Source organism: Psammomys obesus, unplaced genomic scaffold (genome assembly GCF_907164565.1).
Source record: "Psammomys obesus unplaced genomic scaffold, mPsaObe1.curated_primary_1811, whole genome shotgun sequence".
Lineage (NCBI taxonomy): Eukaryota > Metazoa > Chordata > Mammalia > Rodentia > Muridae > Psammomys > Psammomys obesus.
Window position 1 is genome coordinate 972,501 of NW_026590511.1, and position 27,164 is coordinate 999,664.

At 57.6% G+C, this 27,164-nt stretch overlaps 1 protein-coding gene across 6 annotated transcripts in view; it reads right to left on the reverse strand.

Moving 5' to 3' along the window:
• The window catches only part of Tcf3 (transcription factor 3), a 23,880-nt gene extending 3,307 nt beyond the window's left edge, over positions 1–20,573 (reverse strand). For 2 of the 6 annotated variants that reach the window (XM_055607683.1, XM_055607681.1), the window contains exons 1-17: positions 20,254–20,573; positions 17,876–18,006; positions 15,455–15,527; positions 9,197–9,270; positions 9,003–9,078; positions 7,944–8,011; positions 7,361–7,493; positions 6,714–6,763; positions 5,405–5,507; positions 5,173–5,330; positions 4,955–5,084; positions 4,532–4,590; positions 4,365–4,443; positions 3,683–3,756; positions 2,881–3,039; positions 2,677–2,803; positions 662–794 (exon numbers count right to left, since the gene is read on the reverse strand). In XM_055607683.1, coding sequence (XP_055463658.1) covers positions 662–794; positions 2,677–2,803; positions 2,881–3,039; positions 3,683–3,756; positions 4,365–4,443; positions 4,532–4,590; positions 4,955–5,084; positions 5,173–5,330; positions 5,405–5,507; positions 6,714–6,763; positions 7,361–7,493; positions 7,944–8,011; positions 9,003–9,078; positions 9,197–9,270; positions 15,455–15,527; positions 17,876–17,947 — 1,568 coding nt within the window. In that variant the 5' untranslated portion in view covers positions 17,948–18,006; positions 20,254–20,573. Of the gene's footprint in view, positions 1–202; positions 439–661; positions 795–2,676; positions 2,804–2,880; positions 3,040–3,682; positions 3,757–4,364; positions 4,444–4,531; positions 4,591–4,954; positions 5,085–5,172; positions 5,331–5,404; positions 5,508–6,713; positions 6,764–7,360; positions 7,494–7,943; positions 8,012–9,002; positions 9,079–9,196; positions 9,271–15,454; positions 15,528–17,875; positions 18,007–20,253 lie in introns of all 6 variants that reach the window. The other 4 variants (XM_055607682.1, XM_055607680.1, XM_055607679.1 and 1 more) reach the window with 4 other exon arrangements.
• Positions 20,574–27,164: the final 6,591 nt, after the last annotated feature.

Below are 27,164 nucleotides of genomic sequence, written 5' to 3' on the forward strand. Positions count from 1 at the left end.
ACAGTGTGGGGACAGTCCGTGTGGACAGTCCCTGTGGACAGTGTGTGGGGACAGTCCGTGTGGGGTCAGCGGGGCAGCAGCGAGCGCGCTGGGCAGAGCTGGGGCAGCGGCGGGCAGGACCCAGCGTGGGGAGGGCAGCTGCGCCGGGGCGCAGGCCGCGGGGAGGGAGCGCGGTGAGGCGCGGGGCGGGCCGCCCACTGACCTCGCACCTGCTGCTCCAGGCTGAGGATGACGGCCACGGCCTGGTGCAGGATGAGCAGTTTGGTCTGCGGCTTCTCGCTGCTGAGGTGCAGCTGGCACATGCGGCCGAGCTCCTTAAAGGCCTCATTGATGTCGCGGACGCGCAGGCGCTCGCGGGCATTATTGGCCACCCGGCGCTCCTTCTCCCGCTCAGCCTTCTGCTCTGGGGGGAGAAGGTCGTCCTCATCCTCGTCTGCGCTATGGGGGAGGGGAGCCGGGGGCCAGAGGGAGACAGTGAGGTGACAGGCGGCTGGCCTGCAGGGCCTCCCGGGTCTCAGGGCAGGTGAGACGTGTGTGTGTGTGTGTGTGTGTGTGTGTGTGTGTGTGAGACGTGTGTGTGTGTGTGTGTGTGTGTGTGTGTGTGTGTGTGTGTGTAGCGTGTGATGTGTGCACATGTGCCCCGAGGGGAGGGGTTTGGCACCTGGTGCGTGTGCGTGGGGCCTTCAGGTCCTTCTTGTCCTCCTCGGCGTCTGCCACTGACGCATTCTCCTCGTCCTCCTTCTCCTCCCGCTTGATCTCACCGGCGCCCGCTGTGGCCGCCGCCCTCCCGAGTCCTGCAACCAGGAGGGGGTGAGGGGGCAGCAGCCACAGGCCCACCCCAGGAGGCCCCAGGCCCCAGGAGGCCCTGCCAGGGTGCAGCAGGCGAAACACAAGACAACCAGGACCTCTGCCTCAGCTCGCACCACCCAACACTGGCCAGGCTCAGAGGTGCTCCCCACTGGAGCCTCCAGACACTGAAGGAGGCTGGAACCCCGCCTCACGTCACGTCACGTCATGCAACCACGAGCTGGAGACAGGAGGAAACCTGCACTGTCTCAACAGCTCGGATTCACAATTTCTAGACGTGTATTGGAACAGCCGGCCAGTGGTGGCGCACGCCTATAATCCCAGCGCTCAGGAGGCAGGGGCAGGCAGATCTCTGAGGCCAGCCTGGTCTACACGGCGAGTCCAGGACAGCCAGGGCTACACAGAGAAACCCTGTCTCAGAAAACCAAACCAAACCAAACCAATAGGAAGTAAAGAGATGGGGGGAAGAAGCCCTGCTGTAAACTCCAGGCAGGAGCGAGTTTGTGGAATCCTGCATGAGGAGGCAGTACTGTCTGTCACTCCCGCACATGGAGGCTGAGCTATGAAGGCCACAAGTTCAAGACCAGCCTGTGGTACACAGGGAGGTCAGGTCGGCACATGCCTCATCCCAGCACCTGGGTAGCCAAGGCCAGAAGTTCAAGGTCATCCCAGCTACACAGTAACTTAGCCACGATGCTAAGCTTAGAAAATAACCCACGACAGGCCAAATGCTGAGTGGAGCTGCCTGGGTTTTAAAAGTTGGCTTCAGAAGCGCTGACAGGAACCTTGCACACAACCATTCACAACTGACACCCAGGACCGGGTCCTCCTCTGTGGACATCATCCCTGGCCTCACACACGCCGAATCCAGAGTCCCTAACACTGCCAGTGGCTCCCCATGACCACCGGAAGTCACCTGTGAATTCTAAGGTGGGCCGTTCCTGCCCTGCCCTCCGCTGGCCCACAGGGTCCCTGCACGCTGGCCTGTCATAGCCTCGCCTCCTCATCTCCCTTCTCTCCCTACAAGGGCTCTGCCCCGCACCACCCTGCCCGGGGCCTCTGCACAGGCCGTGCCTCTTCTACAGGGTCACCCTCCAGGACCCCCGATTCTATTTCCTTCCACCTGCTCTATGTCCTGCTGGCATCTCCTATCAAAAATGCACCTATCCTAGCCTCTCATCTGAGAAACAGGCACCCCCACTTTGCTGGAATCCGGGGGCCCACCTTGTGGCATCAGAACACAACAGTCCCAAGCCTGTAGGCTGCAGGACCTAGACAACAGAGACGGGCACCCTGACTGCTCTTGGTCCCTTGGTGGCAGGGAATTGTGTGTGTGTGTGTGTGTGGTGTGGTGTGTGTGTGTGTGTGTGTGTGTGTGTGCGCGCGCGCGCGCACGCACACGCGCAGGCACAGGGGTTAAGGGCAGGAGAGCAGGGAAAGTCATCTGTCAGGCGTCCAGCTCTTGTCACTGACTTATCCCTGGATGGTCCCTCACCGAACCTGGAGGACTGATTTTCTGCACAGCTGGCTACCAGCCTCAGGGACCCTCCTGCCTCTGGCCTCTCAGGGCTGGTCACACGCCTGGCCTTCTAAGGTGGCTTACAAGGTCTGCTCAGGGGAAGGGCACGGAGAGTGCATCTCCCCACCATGGGCTCTCAGTGGTAGGCTTGTCCGCTGCAGCCTACCGGCCCGAGTAGGTCTGTCTCCGCCTCCCCAGCATGCAAGGCCGTGCACACGCCACTGTGCTTTCTCCAGGCTTCTAGGGCCCCCAGCTCAGCTTCAGCGGCGGGTTACCTACAGACCGAATCTGCCTCCAGCCCCGGGACAGGAATCCTGTCCTTCCCCTCTCTGCTTCGGCCCAAGACTTACCGCTGTAGGAGTCTGGTGGCCTCTGCGGAAGGTCAGGGAGGGAGCCCGGCTGGCTCGGGAGGCTGGCATGGCTGTGCAGAAGAGCGGCACCACTGGCGAGGCCATCCTCAGGGTGGCTCCCACCGACCTACGGCAAGCGAGGAGATATGTCACCATGGCTGCAGTCCCAACGCGCCACCCACCCCAACCCAGGCGGGTACTCACCAAGCCTGCGTGCCGCCCGCCCAGTGGCATGGGGCCTGAAAAGCTTGTGGTCAGGGCCCCATGGCCAGGCAGAAGTCCGTGGAGATCGCTGGCCGTGCCAACAGCGTGGCTTCGAAGGACATGAATGGCCTCATCCAAGCGATCCTCCATCTTGCCCTGCTGTGAGGGTGGGGAGGGCAGGCACTGAGGGGCAAGCGCATGCGTGAACACGCTCACACACTCATATGCATGCACACATTGTTTTTCTTTTTTTTTTCCAAGACAGGGTCTCTCTGTATCCCCTGGCTGTCCTGGAGCACTCTGCAGCCCCGGCTGGCCTCTGCCTGCCTCTGCCTGGGATTGCAGGTGGGTGCTATCACACCCAACTCTTATTTTTTATTTTTTGGTGCATATGCTCACTTTTAATTGCTTCAACCAGGATTTCCCTCTGTGGTCCAGGATACTCAAACTTGTAATCCACCCCAGCTCGCCTTGCTCCTGAAGACCCGCCTGCCTCTACATCCCAAGAGCAAGCGGACCCGACGGGCGGTGACACCAGAACCCGTGTCTGCCGTGCTGGTGAGAGCCCAGGGCCTCGCACACGGCAGGCGAGTGCTCTGCTACTGATCCCCAGTGCAGCAGCAGGCGACTTGCCCCTCACCACTTAAAGCCTGTGTCCCCCGAGGCTCGCCATGGCCTCTCCTGTTTGGAAGCTGCCCTGACTGGGACTCAACTGACTTCTCTCCCAGGAGGGCTCCGTACTGCGCTGGAGATTGGACAGAGGGGCATCTGGTGCCCCGGCTGGCGGGGAGGGGACACTCACCAGGCCATGGAGACCCCCATCGTAGCCGGGGGATAAGGCACTGGGCACCCCTGCCCGGGGCCACTGTGATGTCCCTGGAAGAAAGGCATGGGTGGGAAGACGGGCAGTGGGGACAGGGTGGAGAGCTTGCCTACATCTAGATGCCCTCCAAGACATGTGGCATAGCCACCCGAACCCTCCCCGCCAACCCCAGAGGAAGCAGCCCCGACAGAAGCAGCTTGACACAAGCAGGGGCTTCAAAGACAGTTTCCTCCTGTCCCTCCAGGCCTGAGCTCACTGCCCCACGCACAAGCAACACAGTTAGCTCCAGAGATGACTAGACAGGCCAAGGTGAAGACAGGTGTGGAATGTGCTCTGTAGACCAGGCTGGCCTCGAACTCAGAGATCCATCTGCCTATGCCTCCTGAGTGCCACCACACCATGCAGAGTGAGTTATTTTTAACCCCAACCCCGCAGGACTTCTGGAAGCCTGCAGCTCCTGGCTTCCCTTGTCCCTGGCAGATGACACTGGAGTGGTACGCCTCACCAAAGCCAAGCCTGAGGTCCGCAGTTAATGTTTATCGAGTGGACAGGTAACAGGCTGAGCCCAGCTCTCCTCACCCAAGCGCCACCTCTCACTACCTAGCCAGGGCTGCAGACTGGGGGAGCCCGGGGGTCACGGTGGTTTCCATGCCCCACACACCTGGCAGGCCCTGGGGTGAGCCCACAGGCGTTGAGGGGCTAGATGAGAAGTTATTGCTGGAGTGATCCGGAGAGTAGATCTGCAGTGGGAGGAATAGAAGATGGGCAATCAGGGCCACCATGAGGCTACCAGAAGCCCCCTCTGCCAACACCCGGGACCCTGCTCACCGAGGCCAGCGCCTTCCCAAGGGCATCCCCTGAGCTGCTGGCTGTAGTCCCTCGAGCACCTGTGGGAGGACAAGTGAGCCCCAAGCTGGGAGCCTCCATCCTGAAAGCCGAGCAGGACCCCCACCCCGCCCGAGGGCCCCAAGTCAGCATCGGCAGAAGCCACGGCCCCTGTCCAGTTCCTGCCTAACGCTGACACCTGCCTTCCAGGTGAACGAGGCTCCCTCTCTGACTGGTTTACCAGAGTGAAGTGGAAAACTTACTTTTCATGGGATTATGTCTCCAATAATGTACCAAGGCCAACCTGGCACAGGGAGAGACCATGTCCCAGGCTCTGGGGCCCAGCAAGTGTCCCTTTCCCATGGAGCCCTGACGTCTGTCCTGTGGCTCCCACCCTGGCCCAGCAAACCCCAGGTGTGGCCTTACCCATAAGGCTGTCGGCCCCACTCACAGGTGGTGTGTGGCCAGAGGTTCCACCATAAGTGCCAGGGGTGGCTGAGAAGCTGGACACAGCCGGAAGTGAGCCATTGACCTCAGATCCGTGCAGCTGGTAGCTCTGAGGGGACAATTAGTAGGCGATGGTCGAGGGGCGGGCAGGGCGAGGCGAATGTGGTACCCCCCGGGCCCCCGACCGCAGCACATACCACGCGTTCCTGCTGCTGGAGGCCCCCAAAGGCACCGCTTCCCACGGAACTGCTGCCCGGTGCAAGGGGTAGAGGGGACGAGCCATCACCTAGCATGGGCCCAAAGCCCGCTTGGCTCGGGGGACTCCAGAGCTCCGCTGAGGGATGCAGGCTGCCGTCTGTGTAGAGGGGGACGGTGAGTGGAGGAAGCCTGGTCCCACAGGGGGGACCCCCCCCCAGGAGCCCCGCGCACCTGCCATGTAGAAGGGGGAGGGATAGGCGCTGCTGGGGGTCTTGGCGGAGGGGTAGGCCACAGCATCCCTGCTGTAGCTGTCACCTGAGCTGGCTGGATACACCTGCAGGAGGGTACAGTCAGCCAGGAGGAGTGGAGGCACGGCTCCCCAGCCCCGTCTTCCTTCCCTGCCAAGCCCAGGATGGAGTCTGGGGTGTTCACTTCTGACAACTCACTTCCCTGCGCTACCTTAGGCCTCTCCTGCCTCTCCAGGGCACCCTGGCATGCCTCACAGAAAAACTCCTGGTGAAACCTCAAAGCCCCACCTCTAATGTTCAGCTCTCTTGTTTTTCCTCGTCTAGCATCTGCCAGTGTGGAAACCTCCCTGTCCCTCCAGTACGTAGGACCCCGGGCCACAGAGCAAGAGTCCCAGCATAGTATCTGGCCCTGGTTCCCCAGAGCACAGAAGGTGCAGAAGAGACAACAGCATTGATCCTGACCAGGTGGCACCGTCTGGAACTCTTGAGAGTCTGAAGAACAGAGCAAGGACCAGCCCCCACTGTCTGCCCCGGCAGAGGACATGGGACGGGAGCAGTGCTCATGCCTGCCCTGGCAGAGGAACAGGTAGCAAGTCTGAGCCGGCTGCCGCGTTAACTTCCACTTAGCATAAGTGGGTTCTGTTGGCCACAGTCTATCTGATCTCAGCTCTGGCCCCCAACTCTCCCTGTGTGTATTTCTGGGGAGCTTTCGTCTATGTTTCCCTCCTGCCCACCCCAGTCCTGACATCAAAGGAAACGGCAGGGCTCCGGAGCCACAGAGGAAGCAGGTGCCCGAGGCTTTTGTAGATGAGGTGCCATGGCGCCTCTCCTGCCTTTACCTCCCCAGAGCTGGGGGAGGTGGCCAGGTTGGAGAATCCGGCACACTGCCTTTCTCAACACGATTAAATCACAGGCACACGGTGCCGTGAGCCACGGAGGGCCAGCCACCATCTGCTGGGGTTGGCAATCTGCCAGTCACCAAGCCGATGGGCGGGACACTGGCAGCCTTGGCAGGTGGGTGTGGCTGGAGAATAGGTGGGACCTGGCTCCCCACCCCCAAAAGGTCTTAGCCACAAAACCCACTCCTAAAGTGAGGGAACGAGGTGGGGCCTGAGAAAGGACCTCCCTGAGGAACTGGGGAGGGGGTGGCACACACTCAGTTCACACACATCCGGCCTTGGCAACCCTCAAAGCTCAAAGCCTGTCATCCTCAAGACGTGGCCATGGCTTCTGGAATGGAAAACTCATGGAGCTATGTGGCAGCTACAGGCATAGGGCTGTACCGCACTCACCGAGGAGGGAAGACCAGGCGGAACTTTCCGGACCTTCTTGGGCTGTGTGTCTGTGGAGCAAGAGCAGGGAAGAAGGTCTGGCCTCTGCCCCTATGTGGGCCCTACCGGGCTGGGGTCCCTGACACTTGAGGGGCCTCCTGATGCAGCTACTAAGAAGCTGCTTTCTAGGAGTACTCAGGAGGCTGCGGCAGCAGAGCTCTATGATTTTGAGGCTGGCCTGAGCTACACAGAGAGTTCTGGGGTAACGACAGCTACACAGAGAAACCCTGTCTCAAAAAACAAAACAAACAAACATAAAAACCCTGGTCCCATCACTGGAACTCCAAGATCCAGGAAAACATCTTGGGGACCCTGCACAGAGGGGCTTGGGGGCGGTGAGCCCAGCAGTCCCAGGCCAGCACAGCCAGCAACTGGTGCACACCCTGTGGGCGTGGGGTCCAGCCACCCAGTGCGAGGCCCTCTCTGGATGCAGGACCGCAGCTCATCCTACTCTAGGGGCTAGCACCGGTGGCCACCGAGGGACAGGGGCACACACTTCAGCCTCGTCCACAGGTATTCCTGTCACCCCACGCCTGGCGCCTAGCCCAGGCCTCAGTCTTTGCCACGCCTGCCCCTCCGGCATCTCCGTGTCCCTGGCCCTCACTCACCCAGGCCACCATCTGCAGCTCTCCGCCGAGGGTTGCCGGGGTACGAGGGGTAATACTGGGAGCTGCTCTTGACACCCGTTGGAGACAGTGGCCCAGGGCTGCTGAGTCCCAATTCACCGGGCAGGAAGCCAGCCTGGGGAATGGTGACACCGTGCTGAGGCTGACGTCAGACCCAGGACAACCCCTGCCTGGAGACAGCCCTGCCGGCTGTGAAGAGCAGTGAGGGAGGGCAGGTCCCGGCTGCAAGCCTCACTTTCGCACAGCACTCAGGACCTGCCCTCCCCCTCCACAGGCACGCTCCAGCTCACCCCCGCCACGAGCTCACCCCCACCACAGGGCAGAGCCCCACCCTGGGGCCTCGCCTGCCGGTCTGCACTCCACTGAAGCTCACGCCGGCACAGCCGGGTCAGGGACCCCATATGCGGCCCAGCTCTACTCCTCACACTTCAGAGGTGACATGAACGTGACCATCCTCAGGGCACAGCCTGGTCCCAGCAGGTGTTAACTGCAGCTACTGGAGTGCGGCCAACCCTCAGGCTGACCTCAGAGGTCAGGCCAACTATGCCCTTCCACCTCAGTTTACCTGACCCAGTGGGCCAACACTGCTGTCTCTCCCAAAGCTGGCATAGGTGCTCCGCTCACCACCCTTGCCTACAAGAGACAGAAGAAACTCACATGAGGCCCGGGAGACTGAGGGGTGGGGGATGGGAAGGACGACACACATGGTACGTGGGGGGTCACACACGGTGGGGGGTACACATGGCGGGCCTCTAGGGCACACTCAGCTGCCCAGGCCCCCGATACAGGCCAGTGGACAGGGTTCCCTAGCAACAGTGGGACCAACTAATCTGCAGCTTTTTCTGGTATTTTGTTTCAGATTTATTTATTATTTTATGTGTAACAGCGTTTTGCCTGAAAGTCTGCCTGCAGACGGATCACATTCCCTGGGACTGGAGTTGTGGATGCTGTGAGCCACGACGGGGTGCTGGCTTGAGCCTGATTCCTCTGTAAGAGCAGCCAGTGCTCTTAACCACCGAGCCATCCTGCAGCCCTGTTCTGGGGCAGGGTGTCATGCAGCCCAGGCTAGCCTTAAACTCACCACTCCCCTTCCTCTACCTCCCAAACGCCTGGATTCTGAGGGCTGCTGACCCTGCCAGTCCTCAGCGCTCCCAGGGTATACCCTGGGGAACACAAGAGGAATCAACAGGCCGGAACGGACACAGCTGGACTCTGTGGGAACTGCCCTGTGGCCCTGCCACCCTCTCAGGCAGGACACCCAGGGGAGAGGCGGGAAAAGGAAGCCCAAAAGGGAACATGCACCCCACAACTTCTGAGGCCACTCTGGGCCACGGTGGTCGGAGCCGGGGTCAGTGCTGACCAGTTCCGGACTGAAGAACAGAACGGCGGACTGAGGCAGAGCAACAGCCTTCCTGCCTTTCCAGGCCTCCTGACCCATGCTCGGTGACTGGTGCCCACAGTGCCCCTGCAGACAAGGCCAAGAACCAGCCATGGGGGAAGCGGCATCCGGCACAATGCCCGCCTCGATGCCCAGGCTGGGCTGCTGACGGACGGCTGGTGCTCCACTTCTAGCCCACTGTGCCCCGAGGCCCTCCTGAGATTACCACACAGCAGCTACACTCACCTCCAAGCCCAGGTCCTAGGAACGTGGAAGGCAGGCCACTGTGGGACTCACTGAAGTGGGCACCTTCGCTGTATGTCTAGGGGAGACGGACGCGGTGAGAGGTACAGGCCACATGTGCTCAGCCACCATAGTGGCTTTTCCTCAACCCCTGCCCAGGAAAGAAGGGAGCCCTGGGCCTCACAGAGGCGCCTCACCCGGCTGGGGTCGAAGGAAGGACTGTTCTGATCACTGTTCCCCCAGGAGCCTGAGCTCGGTCGGTCCTCAAGTCCTGCAGGAGGCAAAGGGAAGCCTAGCCCAGTCCTCAGAGGACCCAGAAGGCTTTGGGATCCCTCCTTCACCCAGATATGCCTAACAGCAATAAGGTCAGTCTCCTGTCCCACACAGCCTGGGATTCTGTCCCTACAGAGGCTACTGTAGCTCAGTAACGTGACTACTAGCTGTCAATCCTGGCAAACTCCTACTTAGCCATCAAAACCGCAGCTACTGTGTCCGTTCTTAGTCCCATGGACAGGCCTCTTGATCAGGTGTATGTCTGATCATGCAAGATGGGACATCTCACTCAGAAATGGTTGACGGTGGTTCACAGGGCTTCATCCCTGGTACAGGGCCTCTACCAGGGAGGCCCACCAGGTCAGCGGGTAAGGCCGACTGTCAGATGGTGACAGGTGACAGAGGCACACCTGGCTCCACTCCTGCTGCCTCAGAGGAAGGTCAAGGGTATACTGCGGTGAGGTAGGGGTTAACCAGCCTGGAGACCAGAGGACCTTGTCCTGAGGGGCGGGGAAAGGCAGGGCTGGGCCCTTATCTCCCCCAACACTCCTCTCAGGCAGCTAACGGCCTGTACCTCCAGCATTCTCCCCTGCAGTAAATGCTGGCCTTCCTGCCACCCTGCCCCTACCCACAGGGACCAAAGGGCCCACATTCCAGCCCCCAAATTGGCTATATGGCCCCGCCGTGTGCCTCAGTTTCCCTAACGTGAACCTGGGCCTACAAGCACACAAAGGACTGAGGTGTCCACACCCTCACTCCACACTCCAGGGGTCTCCTGGGCCTGCCCTCCCCCTCTGCATCCCATGAGCAAGCTCCCCCCCCCCCCACAGCTCCACTCTAGAAACTTTCAAACCCCAGAGACTTTATTAGGAGCCTTTGTGTTCATCATCCCCTCCCCGGAGAATCAGGTTTAATTGTGGCCTGATTTGCATAATTATGCATATTAATTGGCAGCTCATGAATATTCACCCCTCAATTACACCTTCTTGTTTCCTGATAAAGTTCCAGGGTGTTGGGGGGGGGGGGTGCGCGGTCCTAGGGGCTTCCAGAAATTCCCTCCAGCATCAGGTACAGTCTGCGGGTGTCTACACCCCAGAATTCTTAGCTGTCCGGCAGGGCTGGTGTGAGGCTGGGGGGCTGGTACCCACACTGCTGGCAGCTCCCACCAAACCCCATTCAACGTGAACCCCAGGGGCACACAGGGGCACACAGGGCCCTCTAGAAGCCCGGGCCCAAAACAACTGCCAGGACCAGCAGTCGTGACGCCCAAACACGTCAAACCCTGTCCCATCCCTAAGAGCCCGGTGATACTGAAGACAAGACCCCGGACACCCTTAGCACAAGCCCTGCGAGCCCTGTCGGGAGCCCCTCCCCCATCCATTAATACAGTTATTAAAATCACCCCACGGATAAATTATGCATCTTAATAGCCCTGACATGCATATTCATAGCACAGTTTCACTTGTGTACTAATTGAAACATTCTAATAGACGACGCTGATGGCAGGCATGCTCTCTGACGGTTCCTCTCCTGTCCTCTGAGGAGAGGCACTGGGGGGAGTGGGAAAGGAACGGGCACCTCCTTGGAAAGAGCGCAGGGTCCAGCCCCACTCAGAGCTTGGCCCCATCAAGCTCAGCCAACCTTAGGGGAGGACCACAAGGCCCACGCTTGGAACGCTGTTCTTTTGTGGGGACTGTTGGCACTTTGGCCCCAGACTTGTTTTTATAAATAAAGTTTTACTGGCACACAGTTCTCCTGTTCATGTCTGTCTACAGCTGTGTTTGTACCCGGATAGCCCGACTGAATGGTTGCTATAGTCATTATTAGACGCTTCAGACACAGCCAGCTGTCCTGGTATGGAGGAATGTGGGAGCCCAGCACAAGAGTACAGTCCAGTCTGGCAAGAAGCACCCCCACAGAGGCTCAGGGACACCAGCTCACAGCACCAGTTCTGCTCCAGCCTTCTAAGCACCCCCAATCCCTTCTCCTTACTTCCACAGCCCATTCGACAGGGCTGGGGCAACGCCAGCCACTTGCAGCTAAGGTCCAGCCGACACTGTCCCAAGCAAACACGACAAAGCTCTCAAACAAAACCTGCCTTCCCTCCACCCAGGACTGCTGAAGGCAACAGCAAGTCTGAGACCACCCAGTCTTCACAACACATTTCCAAAACACCAAACGCACCAAAGAAAAAGCAGATCCAACGGCTGCGGGCCTAACAAGAACTGTGGGAGCTCTGTACCTGGGGGCACCTCAGCAGAGAACCACACACCAGGTCTAGGCGGGATTCACCCTGACCATGCCCCAGCCCCTCACTGAAGGATTCTGGGCAGGGGCTCCACCCCTGAGCCACAGCCCTCCCACTTGCAAGTCAAACCTGGAAGACTAGGTGGTCAGCATTTGCCTAGCACGCTTGAGGCCCTGGGTTCCATCCTAACACACCGTCCCCCATCACGTTGAAAAGATTAGTGAGCACTTGGATTCTAAACTCCAGGAAAGAAAGATAAGAACTTTAAAAAGAGGAATTAAGATGAAAGTAGAAAGGAGTCGATGGCAAATATCGATTCTCCAAGGAGCAGATTCCACAGTGTGAGATCAATACAACAGATATAGGAGAGGGAGTCAAGGACAAAGGGAGAGAGGCAGGAGGCAACTTTATAGGCCACAGCGGAACAGTCAAACCTGATGGGAACAGATGGCCCTGCTTTTGTTTTGAGGCTCCTGTAGCCCAGGCTGGCCTGGAACTCACAACCCTCCCCGCCTCCTCCTAAGAGCCAGGACAGGCTCACACTCCCACACTTGGCTTGGGTGGTCTTTGCTTCCTTCTCCTAAACGGCAGTGGGAAGGGGAGGGACAGACACAGCTTGAGTGGGAATGGCTGATGTCAGGTTCCGGCTGCCTCTGCTGACCGGGCTGTCTGAGTGAGAGGACACGCAAAGGCAGGCTTGGGATGCAGCGAAGCTGCAGCACAGAAGGTCAGATCAGATCTGAGGGGCACTGTGGGGCAAGCAGACTATATGTAAGCACGGGGGAGATGGCTGTTGGGAAATGCTTGCTGGTACCAGCGCGAGGACCTGTGTTCCAACCCCAGAACCCACCTAAAAAGCCAGGCACAGTGCTACACATACTTGGGACCCCTTGGGGAGGTGTAGACAGGAGATCCCTAGGGCCACTAGCAGGCCAGCTTAGCTGAAGGTGAGCACCAGGTATAGAGAAGGCCTGGTTCAAAAAACCACAGTGGAGAGTGATTAATAAAGACACCACTGTCAGCTTCCAGTGCACATGCACACAGATGCAATCACGTGCACACACACACACCACACACACAGAGTAATGCAACGCCACAGAAAAGCCACTGAGGGGGGACGCCAGGCCAGAGAGGCACAGAAGACGGCAGAGCTCAGACTCTACTTAGTCTCTGTCAAGCTGGCACAAGCTAGGTCATCTGGGAAGAGGAACCTCAACCGAGAAAGCGCCTTGGCCAGATTCGCCTATGGGCACTTGTCCTGGCGCTGCAGGAAAGCAGGCTGAGGAGCCCCCCAGGGCTGTGCTTTAGCTCTGCCTCCAGGTTTCTGCCATGACTTCTCCCATGACAGACTGTGACGTGAAAGTACAAGCCAGGGACAGGCTCTCCTGAGATGCTTTCCGTCACAGTGTCTATCACAGTGACAGAAAGCACACTGGGACATTCGCTGCGATGCTGGTCAGCACTGTGGTTTGTGACAGGGTCTCACTAAGTAGCCCAGGCTGAACTCGGAGACCCGTCTGCCTCTGTCTGCCCAGTGCTGGAATGAAAGGCGCAGCCACCATGCCTGGTAGCAGTAGAGTCCTTCCTTTCCATTCTGGAGGCACTTGATTCAGTCTCCAGGGGCCAAATAAAACAAAATAAATATAAACTATACCCTATTGAGCCAGACAGCTGATTCAGTGGTGCATAGCCCTGGCTGATCTTCCAGAAGCCCCAGGATCAGTTCCCAACACCCACATGCAACTTGTAACTCCACATCCAGAGGATCTGATACCCTCTTCTGGCCACCATGAGTACCAGGCATACAAGTGGGGTATAGATATTCATGCAGGCAAAATATCCACACACATAAAATGAAATAAAATATATAAACCCCAGAAAGCTACTTAGAGAAGGAAGCTCTGGGCGGTATTTCAAACAATCCATGAACCTTCCCCGCATTGTTTCTGTTGCCTGACTCGGCCTCCTCTGCTCCTCCACTTCCTACTTTCCCTGCTGTGCTGTTCAGCCCTATTCAGTGAGAAAGAACCCTAGGTTTCGGCCTCCTGATAATCAGCGCAGGAGCAAGCACCTCCCAACTGCTCTGCAGCTGCCCGGAATGGGACTCTAGGAACAAAACATGAAGTCACCACACAATACATTAGAAACACAGAGAGAAGATGCGGTGTTTTTGAGTTTTAGTTTTTTTAGATGGGGTCTTACTGCATCACTCTGGAAACCTGGAGCTCCCCGTGTATACTAGGCTGGCCTCTGCCTCCCCAGTGCTGGATTAAAGATGTACACCCACATCTGCCCTAAGACGCGGCTTTTAGAGCTGAGCAGAGGACACACCTTTAATCTCAAGGCCAGCCCGGTCTACAGAGAGAGTTCCAGGACAGCCGGGACTACACTGAGAAACCCTGTCTCAAAAAAATCAACCAAACAAGCAAACCCGCCAAACAAGCAAGTGAAGTAGGTTGACTTGGCAGTGATAAGAGGAAAAGAGACAGACCCAACAGCTGGGCAGCTTTCTGGGAACCTTTCTGAGCCCCCGTAGGCACCTGCAGCCCAGTACGATCCCACGCGCGCAGCAGAGGTGGGGTCAGGGGTGTCAGAGAGATTAGAATCGGCGCCCCTTCCCACACAAAGAGTGACTGCGAACCAACATGTGTCCTGCGTAAAGTGCAAGCGTGAGCCGACGGACTGTGAGGCAGGCTGGCCTGCAGCCTGGTGGTTGGGCACGTGAGTTCTCACCTCTTTCCTGAGCCTTAAGAGTGACTTAAAATGAAATGCTATCAAGAAAAATTCTGATCAAATCCAAGAGGGCTCAAGCCACGGAAGCAACTCACTGTGAAACTGACAGCTCTCTGTGCCCATCCACGGCTGAGCACTGAGCCCATCTTCCTCAGGCCTGTGTTCCTGTGGGATTGCCCCTGAGCGCCAGGCTCCAGCCACGACCGAACTGTCAGGGCCAGGGGGACCTGCTCTAGGAACCCACTCCTCTATGCACCTTGACTGTCAAGGAAGGAGTGAATGTCTTTTCTGCAACCCAGGTTGGCAGAAGTGATGTCCAGTCCAAGGTGACATGGCCCATGTGGTCTCTGATGGGAGAGTCTGGTCCTTGGGCTTTAGATGCACCCCCTGTTGAACTAAGCTGACTGTGAGGGCCAGCCAACAGTGTCCCCAGGGCAGGGTCACACAGCCCCAAGGCCACACGCTAGGCTTCTTGAGACAACGTGAGCCTGACACCAAGAGTGTGGGTGAGGGCGGGTCTAGAGGATGAGACAGGCTAGACAGACACCAGTGGGTGATATTTTCAAGGTCCCGTTCTGCTAGGCCTGGCGTTCAGGCTGAGCCACCTCCAGGCCCTGGTGCAGACCTTAACAACAAAGGGTAAAGGGTCGGGAGGACACCCTGTCCTCACACTGGCTGCCAACCTTACTTTACCACCCCCACCCCCGTTGCAGCAGGAAGCCTGACCATTGTGGACTGGGGGCTACTTCCGGGGTGATGGGAGCCTGTGGGGATTTCCAGGCCTCCAGGAGTGCCCAGATGGCCCTCCATCCACTTCCTCAGGCCAAGGGGAAGACCAGCCAGGCAGTGACTGAGGGCCTTGCTTTTGGGTGAGGTAAACGAGAGCCACCCCACAAAAGCCTCCCAAATATGTCCTCCGCAGTCCACACACGAGCCTAGCCAGCCGACTGCACCCCATCAGGTCAGCTTGGCTCTGAGATGTTTCTCCTTCAAGATCTTAGAATCCCTGGGTCCCAGGCAAGCCAGGACCACGCACGAACCAAGACCCAATATCTGTTCAAAATGCAATCTCCGGGGGGAGGCCAGGCTGCACAGCTCCCACTGGGCACAAGATGAGAAAATGCCGCTGTCTACAGAGCCAGCCACCACATGGACCTGTCACAGTCCACACGCACACCCCTTCAGTCTCCCTCAATCCTACCTGAGCCAGCAAACTGGGTTCCGGCCAGGGAGGAGGGCCGGCCCTTCCCATTGGCCACGGGGAGCGGGAACATCTGTGGGGACAGAGAGGAGAGTGGTGAGCAGCGCAGGTGAGCTGGGGCGGCAGGAGTGCGCGGCTGAAGGCCCCAAGACTGGGCTTCCTGCAGTGAGGCTGAACACAGAGTTGTGGACAAGCTTGGAGGACTCACACTCAAGCCGGACGGGCCAGACCTCTAGGCCTCTAGGTTAAAGGGGAGGGACAGTGACCCGCTCGCTAGGGGGCATGACTTAGAATTTGGTTTTGTGTGTGCAGAGCCTTGGGGTCATTCCTCAGGAGGAGCGCCTGGTTTTGTTTTTGAGACAGGGTCTCACCTTGGCTGAAACTGCTATGTAGCCCAGGCTGGCCTCGCACTCACAAGCTCCTGCCTCCTGAGTGCTGGGGCTAAAGGTGTGCGGCCATCTTGTTTCTTGAGACATCATCTCTCACTGGCCTGGAGCCTGCCAAGTGGGACAGACCGGCGGCCAGAGTGCTCTTGTGTCTGCCTCCCAGCTCTGGGTTACAGGTGCATGCTGGCATTGAGCTCAGGCCACAACACCTCACCCACTGAGCTGCCTTCCCTGCCCTGACTGTTTCTGAGATGAGTATTCTGTAGTCCAGGGGGGAGGCGCCAGGAGCACGGCACATGACTGTAATCCCAGCACTCTGAGAGGTAGAGGCAGGCTGATGAATCTCTGTGAGTTCAAGGCCAGCCTGGTCTATGGAATGAGCTCCAGGACAGCCAGGGCTACAGAGAGACCCTGTCTTGAAAACAAAAAACAAAAAAAAAAACATAACAAGACACTCAAACAAACAAACAAACAAACAAAAAAAACGAAAAAAAAAATACTGGCTGCTCTTCCAGAGGCCCTGGATAAGGTTCGCAGCACTCACCACCTCTGTAACTCCAGCTGCAAGGCTGTGACGCCCTCTTCTAACTCTCGAGGGCACGGGGCATAAGCATGGTACCAAGTCAAACACACAAAGGCATGCACAATTAATTAACTTAAGAAAAAAGTTAAGAAAAAAAATTTTGTCCACAAAATCTGGACAACTTGGCACACTAGCCTTCCCAGCACTTGGAGGCAGGAGGATAAGGAGTTCATTGCAAGCTCAGGCTACAGAAGATGCTAGCTCAAAATCAAAAGAGTAAGAACTTTAAAAATGCAACCCTCCAACCAAAGAAATTGCCTCCCAGTCTGGCCCCGTGAGTCCTGCTGCGGGAAGTGGCCCCTCCTTGCTTCCACCTCAGCTTCTCATTTGCCCATGGGATGCTCTCTCTCAACCTAACTCAGGGGAGACCCTGGGCCCTGTGGACTGAAGAGGGGGTGGCCCAGACGCTCAAGGTGTTCCCATGGGCCCAAGAGGGCTGAGCTGCACCTCTAAGCTGGTATGTTCCGGGCCATTAGGCCATGACCTGTCAGTTTAACAACAATAAAAACCCAGCAGGCCGGGGCCTCTGCGTGTTCAGCCAGGGGCAACAGGGGGGGGGGGGACAATAAAAAAGGCCTTAAAAATACCAGCAGGGCCTTCCGGAACCTTGGGGCTCCGTCCCCAGGGCTGCATTTCCGCAGGGTGGCTGGGGCTGTTTCGGTGTGGGCACGCTTGTTTTTGTCAGAATTCTGCGGCCTGGGCCCCTTGTGGGGATGAGCAGGGGAGGACAGACCGAAAGTGGCCCTAGGAGCTTTCAGGGTACAATGGTACTTCTGGGGGTTGGGCTGAGATTTCGAGATTCCGGAGTTTAGAAAAACATGCTGGTTCTTCAAGGACAGGTCTATCGTCTCCCAAAAAGGGTGTCCACTATAGAAGGGGTGACTGAGGGTCCTAGGCTGTGGAGATGCCTACTGGAGGCTCTGACTCTCGTCAGACAGCAACCTCTCTGGGCTGGCAAAAAAGGAACACCACAGAATGGGTGCGGAGCAGCCCACCTCTCCCGAGCATGCCTGACTGTCTGCTAACGGACAGGCCAGGGGCCGCCCAGAGCTCTCCCCTCACTTGCTCGGAGCACCCAGATGGACGGAGGACAGTTATGGGTGCACCAGAGGCGGTCTCCCGTGTGGGCTAGAGACCTCATTCTCACCATCTGTAACTGATGGTCACCAACCCCACAGCCACATGGGGCTTTTGCCGTGAACAAGCTGGGGGAGGACTAGAGCCCTCAACAGTCCTCCCTTCTCTCTGGGCTCACTTTCCAAACTTGTGAAGTGGTAGGTGGGCCCATTTCTTCAGTGGGGTTCACTATGCCCCTGGGGGGCCTCCACTCCCTCTTGAGATTTCTACTTCTGCATACTAGGGGCTCAGCTCCTACCGGCAGACACCCCCCTTTTCAGCCCCCCTCCAGCCTCCCAAGCAAGGGCAGACAGAGCAGGGCAGGGGACAGCTCACCATACTGAAGTCCAGGAGGTCACTGAGTTCTTTGTCAGAGCCCACCGGTGCCATTCTCTGAGACTGGTTCATCGTACAGCCAGGCAGCAGGCGTAGGAACTGGGGTGCACTCCCCAGGCCTAGAGACAGCCCTGTGTGTGGTGACACCCAGGGACAGGAGGGGAGAAACGGAGGAGTTTGACAGCATTGACAAGTGGGGATTAGAGGCAAGGGCCTGGGTCCATGGGGCCCTGGAGGGAGGAGGCAGAGACCCAGGGTTTGGGGGCTCCACTGTGGATCCTTCCCCAGACCAACTGGGAAACCTGAACAACGGGAGCGGGGGTACACACGTGAACTCTCGCCACTCCCAGAGGACCACCAGAGGGTCAAACTGCACATTTTAAACTGGGGGTGTGTCTAGGAATATTATCACCCCCGGGGGGCCCCTACCCACCGGCCCTGACTAGGAGGGGAGGTATGGCCCAGGCTCTGTGTCCTCCAAGTAAATTTGTTGGAGCCTCCCCAGCTGTCACCCTCAAATTCAAAGACTCCACCGGGTTGGTGGAAGAGGTGCTAATCCTGGGGATCACAACTCTCCCTCTCACCCCCCAAAACCCAACCTCATTCAGAAAAGTTAAAAACAAAACAAACAAAACAAAACCTAGCAGGCTGTCTTATTGTCAGGATGTATCCGGGAATTATTCCTGAGAAGTTTGAAAACATCCTTTTACCAACATCACCCTAGTGGGGGGAGGGGGTCCCCAAGCCCTGGGATTCCCCTCTGGTCCCAGGGGCTCTGCTCCACCAGCGGGGGAGGGGATCCACCTGCCAGGCCCACCCCAAGAAGAGCAAGGAGAGAGTGGCCGCCCAGCTCCCATCTAGAAATTTAACTTTTTCCCAGGGTTCCTCCAAAAGGAGAGAGGGCAGTGATGATCCGAGAAACCACAAGGGGAAGGAGGTTCTGGGGTTGAGGGAGGACCCATGTCCAGAAGCTCAGGAACCCCAACTCTTTTGTTTGCCAAGTCAGACACAGAGTGCAAAACAGGTACCCAGAGCAACTCCTCCCCCGCTGTTTCTTTTCTTTCCTTTTTTTTTTTTTTTTTTAATCCTTTTTGGAGGACGTGTGAAACTGACTTTTTTTTTTTTCTTTTAAGTTGTATGAAACCACACTTTTTTTGTGTGGGGTACTTGAAACCCATTTTTCTGGGTAACCCCATGAGGAGAGGTGAAACACTGCTCAGAGTCCACAAACACTTTGGGGAGGGAAGGAATGGGGCAACCTGAGACTTCTTGGATTAAGGGGTGGGAAGCAGAGTTGGGGACAACCCTCCCTTTTCTTCCCTCCCCCATTCCAGCAGCCAGTGTGGGACAGTGAGGAAGGCTGGAGGCTCTGAGGATCTCAGAGGCCACCACCGTGTCCCAAACCCTGAGCTGTGCCGCTCCCCACATTAACACAGAGCAGATGTTCTCATCTTGGGGTCCCCGTGTCTGCCCTCCTTCTCTGTACCCAAAGATCCCTTCCTTGTAGCAGACAAAAGGACCTGTTCTCTTTTCCTCCAAACTCTAGCTTGAGTCAGGGGGATCATCCCTAAGAGAGTGAGTAAGTGTGCAGGGGAAGACATAACCCTCAAGATCCCCAGGAGTTGGGGAACCCCCAGCTAAAGAGGTGAAGAGATTTTCCTAGCTCTTCCCCCCAAATTCCAGCTCGGATGGGGGGCTAGGGGGCTCCCTGGCTGAGGGAACGGGACACCTCCCTCAAAATCCCCAAGAGTTAGGGAACTCTAGGTCATGGAGTGCGGGGATAATCTTCACCCCTCCAAACTCCAGCTAGGATCAAGGGAACACCTCAAGTAAAGGGTGGAGGTGGGTGGTAAAAAGACACCTTCCCTATGATAACCACGAGTTGAAGAACCCCTGGCTGATGGCAGGAGGACATGGTCCTCTCCCCCCCCAAACTCCAGCCCCGATCGGGGGGACCCCCTCCCTGGGGTTGGAGGTTGAGGGCAGGCGGTAAGGGACCACCTCCCCTAAGATCACTACGAGTTGGAGAACCCCTTTCTGATGAAGTTGGGTGACCATCCAAAGAGAACCGTCACAAAAGAGGCCCGGGCAAAGTTTGCTCCCAAGTGCGCGCGTCCCCTCCACGTCGCCCCCTCTCCAGGCGCGCAAAGTTGAAGACAGAGAACAATGCGCCGCCGGGCCCGGGGCCCTGTGCAAGGGGGACGCATGCAACCCTCCCCCGGGGGCTCACCCCAAGCCCAGCCTCCCCGCGGACCCGAGAGAGACCCGGAGGCAACTTTTTTTTCCATGCACTAAGCAGAGAAGGAGGGGGGTCCCCACCGTGCGCGCGTGCCCGTGCGCCCCACGCGCGCGCCCGGGACCCCTCCGCGTGCGCTCACCTGCTGGGCGGGGGCGCCGGGGCTCCCTGCTGCCCACCGCCCTCGGGGACCCCGGGGACAAAAGGGTGGCGGGCGCGTCCCCGAGGGTCGCGCGTGGGCGGCGGGAGCGCGCAGGGCTCGGGGGCGCGCGTCCTTCCTCCTCCTCCCTGCTCGCGTTCGCGTCGGCTGGCCTCTCCCGGGCTTCTCTCAGGGCAGGCCCCGCGGGAAGGGACCGTGGCGGAGGCGGCAGCGCGCGGCGGTGGCCTGCGGTGGCCCGCTACGCCCGCAGCCGCCGGCGCTGCCTCATCTTCCTGCGGCGGGAGACATGTTCCGCCCCGCCACCCCGCCCCGGGCCGCCCGCGGAAGCCACGCCCCCGGGAGGCCACGCCCACCGCCCGAAAGCCACCTCCCCCAAGTCGCTGCACCGTCCCCCGAGCGGATGCTCTCCGCGGATCCCTCCGCCGCCTCTTGAGGCGACGCCAACGCTCGCCGCCTCGTAACAGTCATTGCCAAAACACCCCCAGAGATTACTGCGGCTCCCGGAATCAACGAGTGTCTAACACTAAACTACTTCCGGCGAAGACATGATCTCGCGAACCGAGGAAAAGCCTTAGGGACTATCTTCCTACGCGGTGGCATACACTGCGCGAAGCGTCAGTGACGCGATAGGGCGGGGCCACGAGATTGAAAGATAAAGCCCACCACAGGCGACCAATGGAAAGACGGGAAGCCTTGATTGGCAGGAACATCGACCATGGAGTCCCGTGTACAGTCCCGCCCCCCCAGCAGAGGCGGGATTCTCAGAGCGAGAGGCCGCGAGAAGCTGCAGGGACGGGAAGGCGGTGGAAGGGCGGGGGTTGGGACTCTATTTTCTGGTTGTTATGCCCGCCGGCGCCGCCACGTCGAAGGGATTCTATTTGAGTTTCTGGGGCGGGCCCTGAATGTTACGTGTTGCGAGCGGGTATCTCAAAAGTCTCCCGACTTCGGGATGTCAGATCCTTGATGAGAGGCTAGGAAACTGTGGGTCATTCTGTTGAGTGCTGAGGGACCATCAGCTTTTCCTTCTCTTGAAAATAGATGCTCTGTGATTGGTATAATAAAACATGTCGGGCGTTAGCACACGGCTTTAATCCCAGCACTGGGGAGACAGGAGCGGATCTCTGTGAGTTCGAGGCCAGCCTGGTGTACAGAGCGAGTTCTAGAAAAACTCCAGGGCTACACAGAGAACCCCTATCTCCAAAAACACAAAAATAAATAATAACGGGTAAAGGGGGGACTGGGGAGGGAGGGCAAACTGTGGTCAGGATGTAATATACGAGAGAATAAATTGAGAAAAAAAAAAAAAAAAAAGCCAGGTGTGGTGGCGCAGGCCTTTGATCCTAGCTCTCCGGAGGGGAGAACAGAGGCAGGCAGATCTCTGAGTTTGAAGCCAGTTAGAGCAAGTTGCAGGCCAGCTGGGGCCTATCTTTAATTTACAAAAAAAAAAAAAAAGTGGGGAAACATTCTCAGCTCTTTCTGAGGGTTCTAATGTCCATCTGTCCTCACTCGCGGTGTCTGCACAGCCCCCTGGGGTTCCCAGTCCTATGAAAGGAAGATGGTGCCAGCAAGGGGCGGATACATAATGTAACTGTAGCTACACAACTCTCTTCTTCCACCCAGACTCCAGTCAGAAGCAAGGACGCTCCCCCAGAGTCACACAGGAAGACTGGTGTGGAGCAGAACTCTAGGTTCCAATCCCTTCGGAGCTGGCAGGGGTGAGGAAGGGTCTCACGTAGCCCAGGCTAGCTTCCAAGTTCCTATGTAGCCAAAGATGGACTGTTGGCATCCCACACGCCCTCCTACCACACCTGGTTATGTGGTGCTGGGAAGAAAGCCAGGGCTTCATAGATCCCAATTGACCTCTCTACCAATTCTGCCCGGGGCCCCCCAGTTCCGGTCCTTTATCCTCACCCCATGTCTCAGAGCCCGTGGGCAGGTTCTTGCTAGTATCTGGGATACAGTTTACCCATACAGAAAATCAGAGGGCACAGTCATGGGCACACAGAAGGTGTCACTGCACGAGTTCTGCCTGTCCAGGCGAGGAACTTGGGCGTCACGGATTGCAGCTCTGTGCCCGAGGCCTGAGGCCCTTCCTGTGGCTCAACCCTGATTCCACGGGTCTGAGTGTTTGGACACCCAGTTGGGGATGCTTTGTGCTGGGCACTGGCTGGTTCCCTGTGGGCTGTGACACCCCTCGTCCTGTCAGCCAGAGGTTTCTCCTTCATCTGCCCCACATGTAGTCTTTCCGACCATGAGCTGTCCTGTCCTTCCCAAGAAGTGAGTCCATTATACAGAGAAGGAGACTGAGGTTCTGAAAGCTCCCAGTCCACCCCCGGGGCCACACACCTGCAGGGAGCCTCTCCAGGCACTCACAAGCCTCTATTGTCTTCCCTCAGGAGGCCCATCTTGGGGGCTGAGTCACCGGCTGTGGTGGGGAGCACTCTCTCGGCTGTCACCTCTGCCCAGCCCCGAGCCTTGGGTGTGCCCTGGCAGAAGGACAAGCTGCCAGGGGCTAGAGCCAGGGCCCCTTGAGGGCGGCCCACGGCCCGCCCGCCCCCACCCTCCTGACTGTGCCCTTTGTTCTGCTGTGGATGCTGGGGAAACCCGCCCACCTGCCTCGGAACCCGTCCCACTCAGCCATATGAACTGTGTGTGCAACCTGGAATCTACAGCCATTTCTGCAGGAGTGTAAAGCACTCCTAGGTCCCGAAGAAACAGAGAGGATGGCAGGTGGAAACCCCGGCCTCTGTACAGGCCCACTATCTCCACTACTCGGGGAGACTGAGGCAGGAGGAGGACAAGGTCAAGGGCACCCTGGAAAACTTATTGGGATGTTTGTCTGAAAAGCTAAAAAGAAGGCTGGGGTGTCATGGTGTGAGAACTCACGGGTTGAGCTTCCGCCTAGAATCCCCCGGTGAGGGGGCGTGGTCAGGGTGGAGCCCCGCCTAGAATCCTCCGGCGAGGGGCTGGGGGCGTGGCCATGGTGGAGCCCCACCTAGAATCCCCCAGTGTGGGGCCGGGTCGTGGGCTGGGGCCTGGGCTCGGTCCCCAGAACTGGGTGTTGAGCAGCAGACGGACACAGTTTGTATCTGGTTGCAAACTATAGCAGTTGGTTCTGCGGATTGCGGCCCCATCTCAGTGTAGGAAAGGAAGGATGAGTTGACGCGGGGCTTTTCCACCCTGGACTTGAACAGGAGCTTACAAGAGAGGGGATAGGGTCAGGAGCAGCTGCCTTCCGTGCAGAGACGCTGAGTGGGAGGGTTCTGGACACGGAGGTTGAAACGGGGACTAGGGGTTTCGAGCTTGGTGTTTGTGGCCTTGAGGTGGGAGCAGGGTTCAGCCCAGAGGGCTGGGTGAGGAGTGGATGAACGCATGGACTAGCCCGAATTACAGCCACTCCCCTTGCTGCAAAACCCAGGCTTTGCTTTGCTTTTCCTTTTGTTTTGGAAAGACTCTCTTGATGCCCAGGCTGTCCTTGAACGCACTAGGTAGCCAAGGATGACTTTGAACTCCTCATCCTCCCTTGTCCACCTTCTGGATGCTGAGATGACAGGTGGGCGCCATCCCCTGAGACTTATGTGGTGCTGGGAGTGGGACCGTCCTGAGCTGGCCTAGCGCCATGCCCCGACTCCCAGCCCTGAGCTCCATTTAAAAGGGGTCTTCGTGTATTCATTTTTATGGGTTTGTGTGTGCCTGCATGTATGTATGCACTCCGAGGGTGTGTGTGAGTCCTCAGAGGCCAGAGGAAGATAGCAGATGCCCTGGAACTGGAGGGACAGTTGGTCCTGAGCTGCCATGTGGGCACTGGGAATTGAACCCGGGTCCTGTGCAAAAGCTGTGCCTCTACAGCCCTGACCTCTGACCCAGCCCTGGCCTCCGGGTGAACCCCAAGCCCAAGAGAGGCCTTCGGGTTGAACTTGAACCCAGCTCATCTTGATAGGGGGCTTCAGGAGACCCAATGCACCCGCTGGCAGGGCCACCAGCCTAGGGAGACAACAGCAGCCTTACTCCTGGCCAGGTGCCTCAGGCCCTGACTCAGGTTGCTGGGGGCCTGCTCTGCCACATTCCAGGACAACATGCACAAACACTGGGCGCCTCCCTGTCAGCCCTCAAGGGCACCGTCCAGCCTAGTGACCCCAGGGGGAGGCACAGCAGGGGACAAGGAGCCTGGCCTGGTTTCTACCCACGTGCCAGCCCGCAGGGCATCCCAGCTGACCTCTGCCTGCCGTAGCAAGGGTGAGGTGATGCCCTTCCGCTTTCCAACAGTGTCAGAGTGTCCACCTTCCTCCCAGGAGTGGCCCCGAGGGACGTAACTGAGCGAACCACCCCCTGTTCACATGGGGAAACTGAGGCTCGAGGTGAGAGCTCCCTCACTGGAGGGTGGGCCAGGTTCCTGTGCCAGCTTCTCCTTATGGTCATCTTAGCTCACCCACACAGACGAGGGGGAAGATGCTGACGATTCTGGCCTTCGGGACAGAGGGCGAAAGGTCAGAAGTTACGGGTGGCCCCTGCTGGTGCTGAGGGCCTGAGGGGTGTACTCAAAGATACCGGGACGCAGAGGCACAAGGGACCCAGTGTCCTCGGAACCTGGCCGTGGGATGATGTCCAGGTGAGGAGTGACAGGTAAGGACCCCGTCTGATAGACTGGAAAAGGAGACACCACCAGCAGTGACAAGGAAGTCCCCAAGACCATGTGAGATAAATGGGACACAGACACCCCCAAATCCATAGCTGAACTCAAGGTAAAGGCTCAGGGCCGGGGCACCCCTCAGGGCCTGAGAACTGCTGACAAGGGCAAGTCACCCACGAATCACACCTCCAGAACAAGGGACTAGTGTCCAGCCTCAGTGCAGGCCACCTGTCAGCCAGCCTCCCAGCCTCCCACAGCGCCCCAGCCCAGGTCAGCTCTGAACACCCAGGGGAGGCCTGCGCCCTTAGCCTCATGTCCTTCTTGGCCATCTGTGCCCTTGGGCCCTCCCAACAGCCAGCCTTGCCTGTTTCGGTGGCTCCCTCCCAGCTGGCCTTTTCCCAGGCTGTGGCCCCCTCACTGGTCATCCTCCCACTCCAGCCCACCTCACCTCTCTGTATTAATCTCCGGTGGTTGTTGGCAGATTACCCCCTTCAAAGGCAGGAACTCCCCATATTCCTATGACAGTTCCTTGTGTGTGTGTGTGTGTGTGTGTGTGTGTGTGTGTGTGTGTGTGACAGACACAGATTGGAGACAGGTATGTGGCCAGAGTCACACACACACACACACACACGCACAGATAGACACACACACGTACACACACAGAGAGACACATACACACACACATGAGAGAGAGAGAGTTGGTGGGCAGGAAATGTCCGCACTCAGCTTAGCTCCCTGTACTCCTGGGTGCCTGCCCCCTTCCCAGGGCAAGAAAAAGGCGCAAACCCAGAGCTACAAGATTGCACAGGAGGGGTGGGGCTGGGCATAGCGGCTCACCACTCTTTCCAGCAGCCAGGAGACAAACTGAGGCTATAAAATCCCATTACAGGCCAGCCTGGGCTAAGAGCAACACTCTGTCTCAAAGAAATAAACAAGAAGGCACAGCGCTCCCAAGTACAGCCAGCTAGGAGCTGGCATTGACGGATAGAAAAGACTTTGGCTAATTGAAACCCTTGGAATGTTTGTGTCCTTCACAAAAATAAAAAATAAAAAGAGTTCTTGCAAATCAATAAGAAGGAGGAAAAAAAAAAAGAAAGAAAGAAAAGCCAAACAGGGTAAGAAAAACAAGCAAAAACCATTAGAACACAAGCCTGGAGCTGGGTCCAGCATGCGGGCCTGGGGCCCATCCCAAGCTCCGTAAAACCGACATGGTGACACACCCATCATCCTCGCACATGTAAGGAGGATCAGAGTTCGTGGTTATCCTCAGCTACATATAGAGCTTGAGGCCAGCCTGGGCTACAGGAGACCTTGTCTCAAAAATAAACAACTACAGTTAGCCACTGGATAAGCAGAGATGTCCTCCTGGCTCTTGGGAAAGCTGAGGCAGGGGGATCATGAAACCAGGCCTAGGCTAGTATACATGGAATAAGGGCTCCTCGCACACACGAAAACAAAAATGTCAACATTTTCAGATGTTGCTGAAGTTAAGGAAAATCATGGGCAAAGGCTCTTTACAGTAAAATTCTTGGCGACCCCTTATTAACGTTCTTATAGGTTTATTTTCAAGTGTGGGTGCTCTCCCGGCACCATGTGCCTGTGGGGTGTCCACAGAGGCTGGAAGAGGGCGTTGGAGCCCGTGGTGCTGGAGTTGGAGAAGGCTGAGAGCCACCATAGGTACTGGGAACTTGGGTTCCTTCTTCCTCACAGGAAAGCCCAGGCTGGACCGGAACTCTCCACATTCCTGCCTGAGCGGATCTCAGGCCTACTGTGCCTGGTTGAAGGGTAAGTTTCTGTGAAGAAGAAAATGGGGAGGAGCAAAGGAAGAAATGTGGGGGTGCTGAGCAGAGGTGAGCTGCCCTGGAGGGAGGGACTTTCAGTTCTTTAAATTCTGGTTTGGGAAGTCGGGTCTACAGCTAGTTCATGCTCTCTGGTGTCTTCCTGGCTTGTTTTGTTTGGCTGCTTTTGTTTTTATTTATCTCTCTAGGTGCTTGTGTGCTTGCCCGTGGAGGTTACAGGGTCAGAGATCAGTACTGGGCGTCTTCCCTGATTGCTCACTGTTATTTACACATTTAAAAAAAATTATGTTTAGCTGGGTGGTGGTGGCACACTCGTTGAAGGCCGATCTCTAAGTTCCGGCCCCATCCACGGGGCTAGATATGAGACCTTGCCTCAAAATAAATCAAAAAAAGAATAGAGAAATAAAGTGTCTTTATTCATTGCGTGTGCGGGCATGCGCACGCCCCCCCCCCCCCCCCCCCCC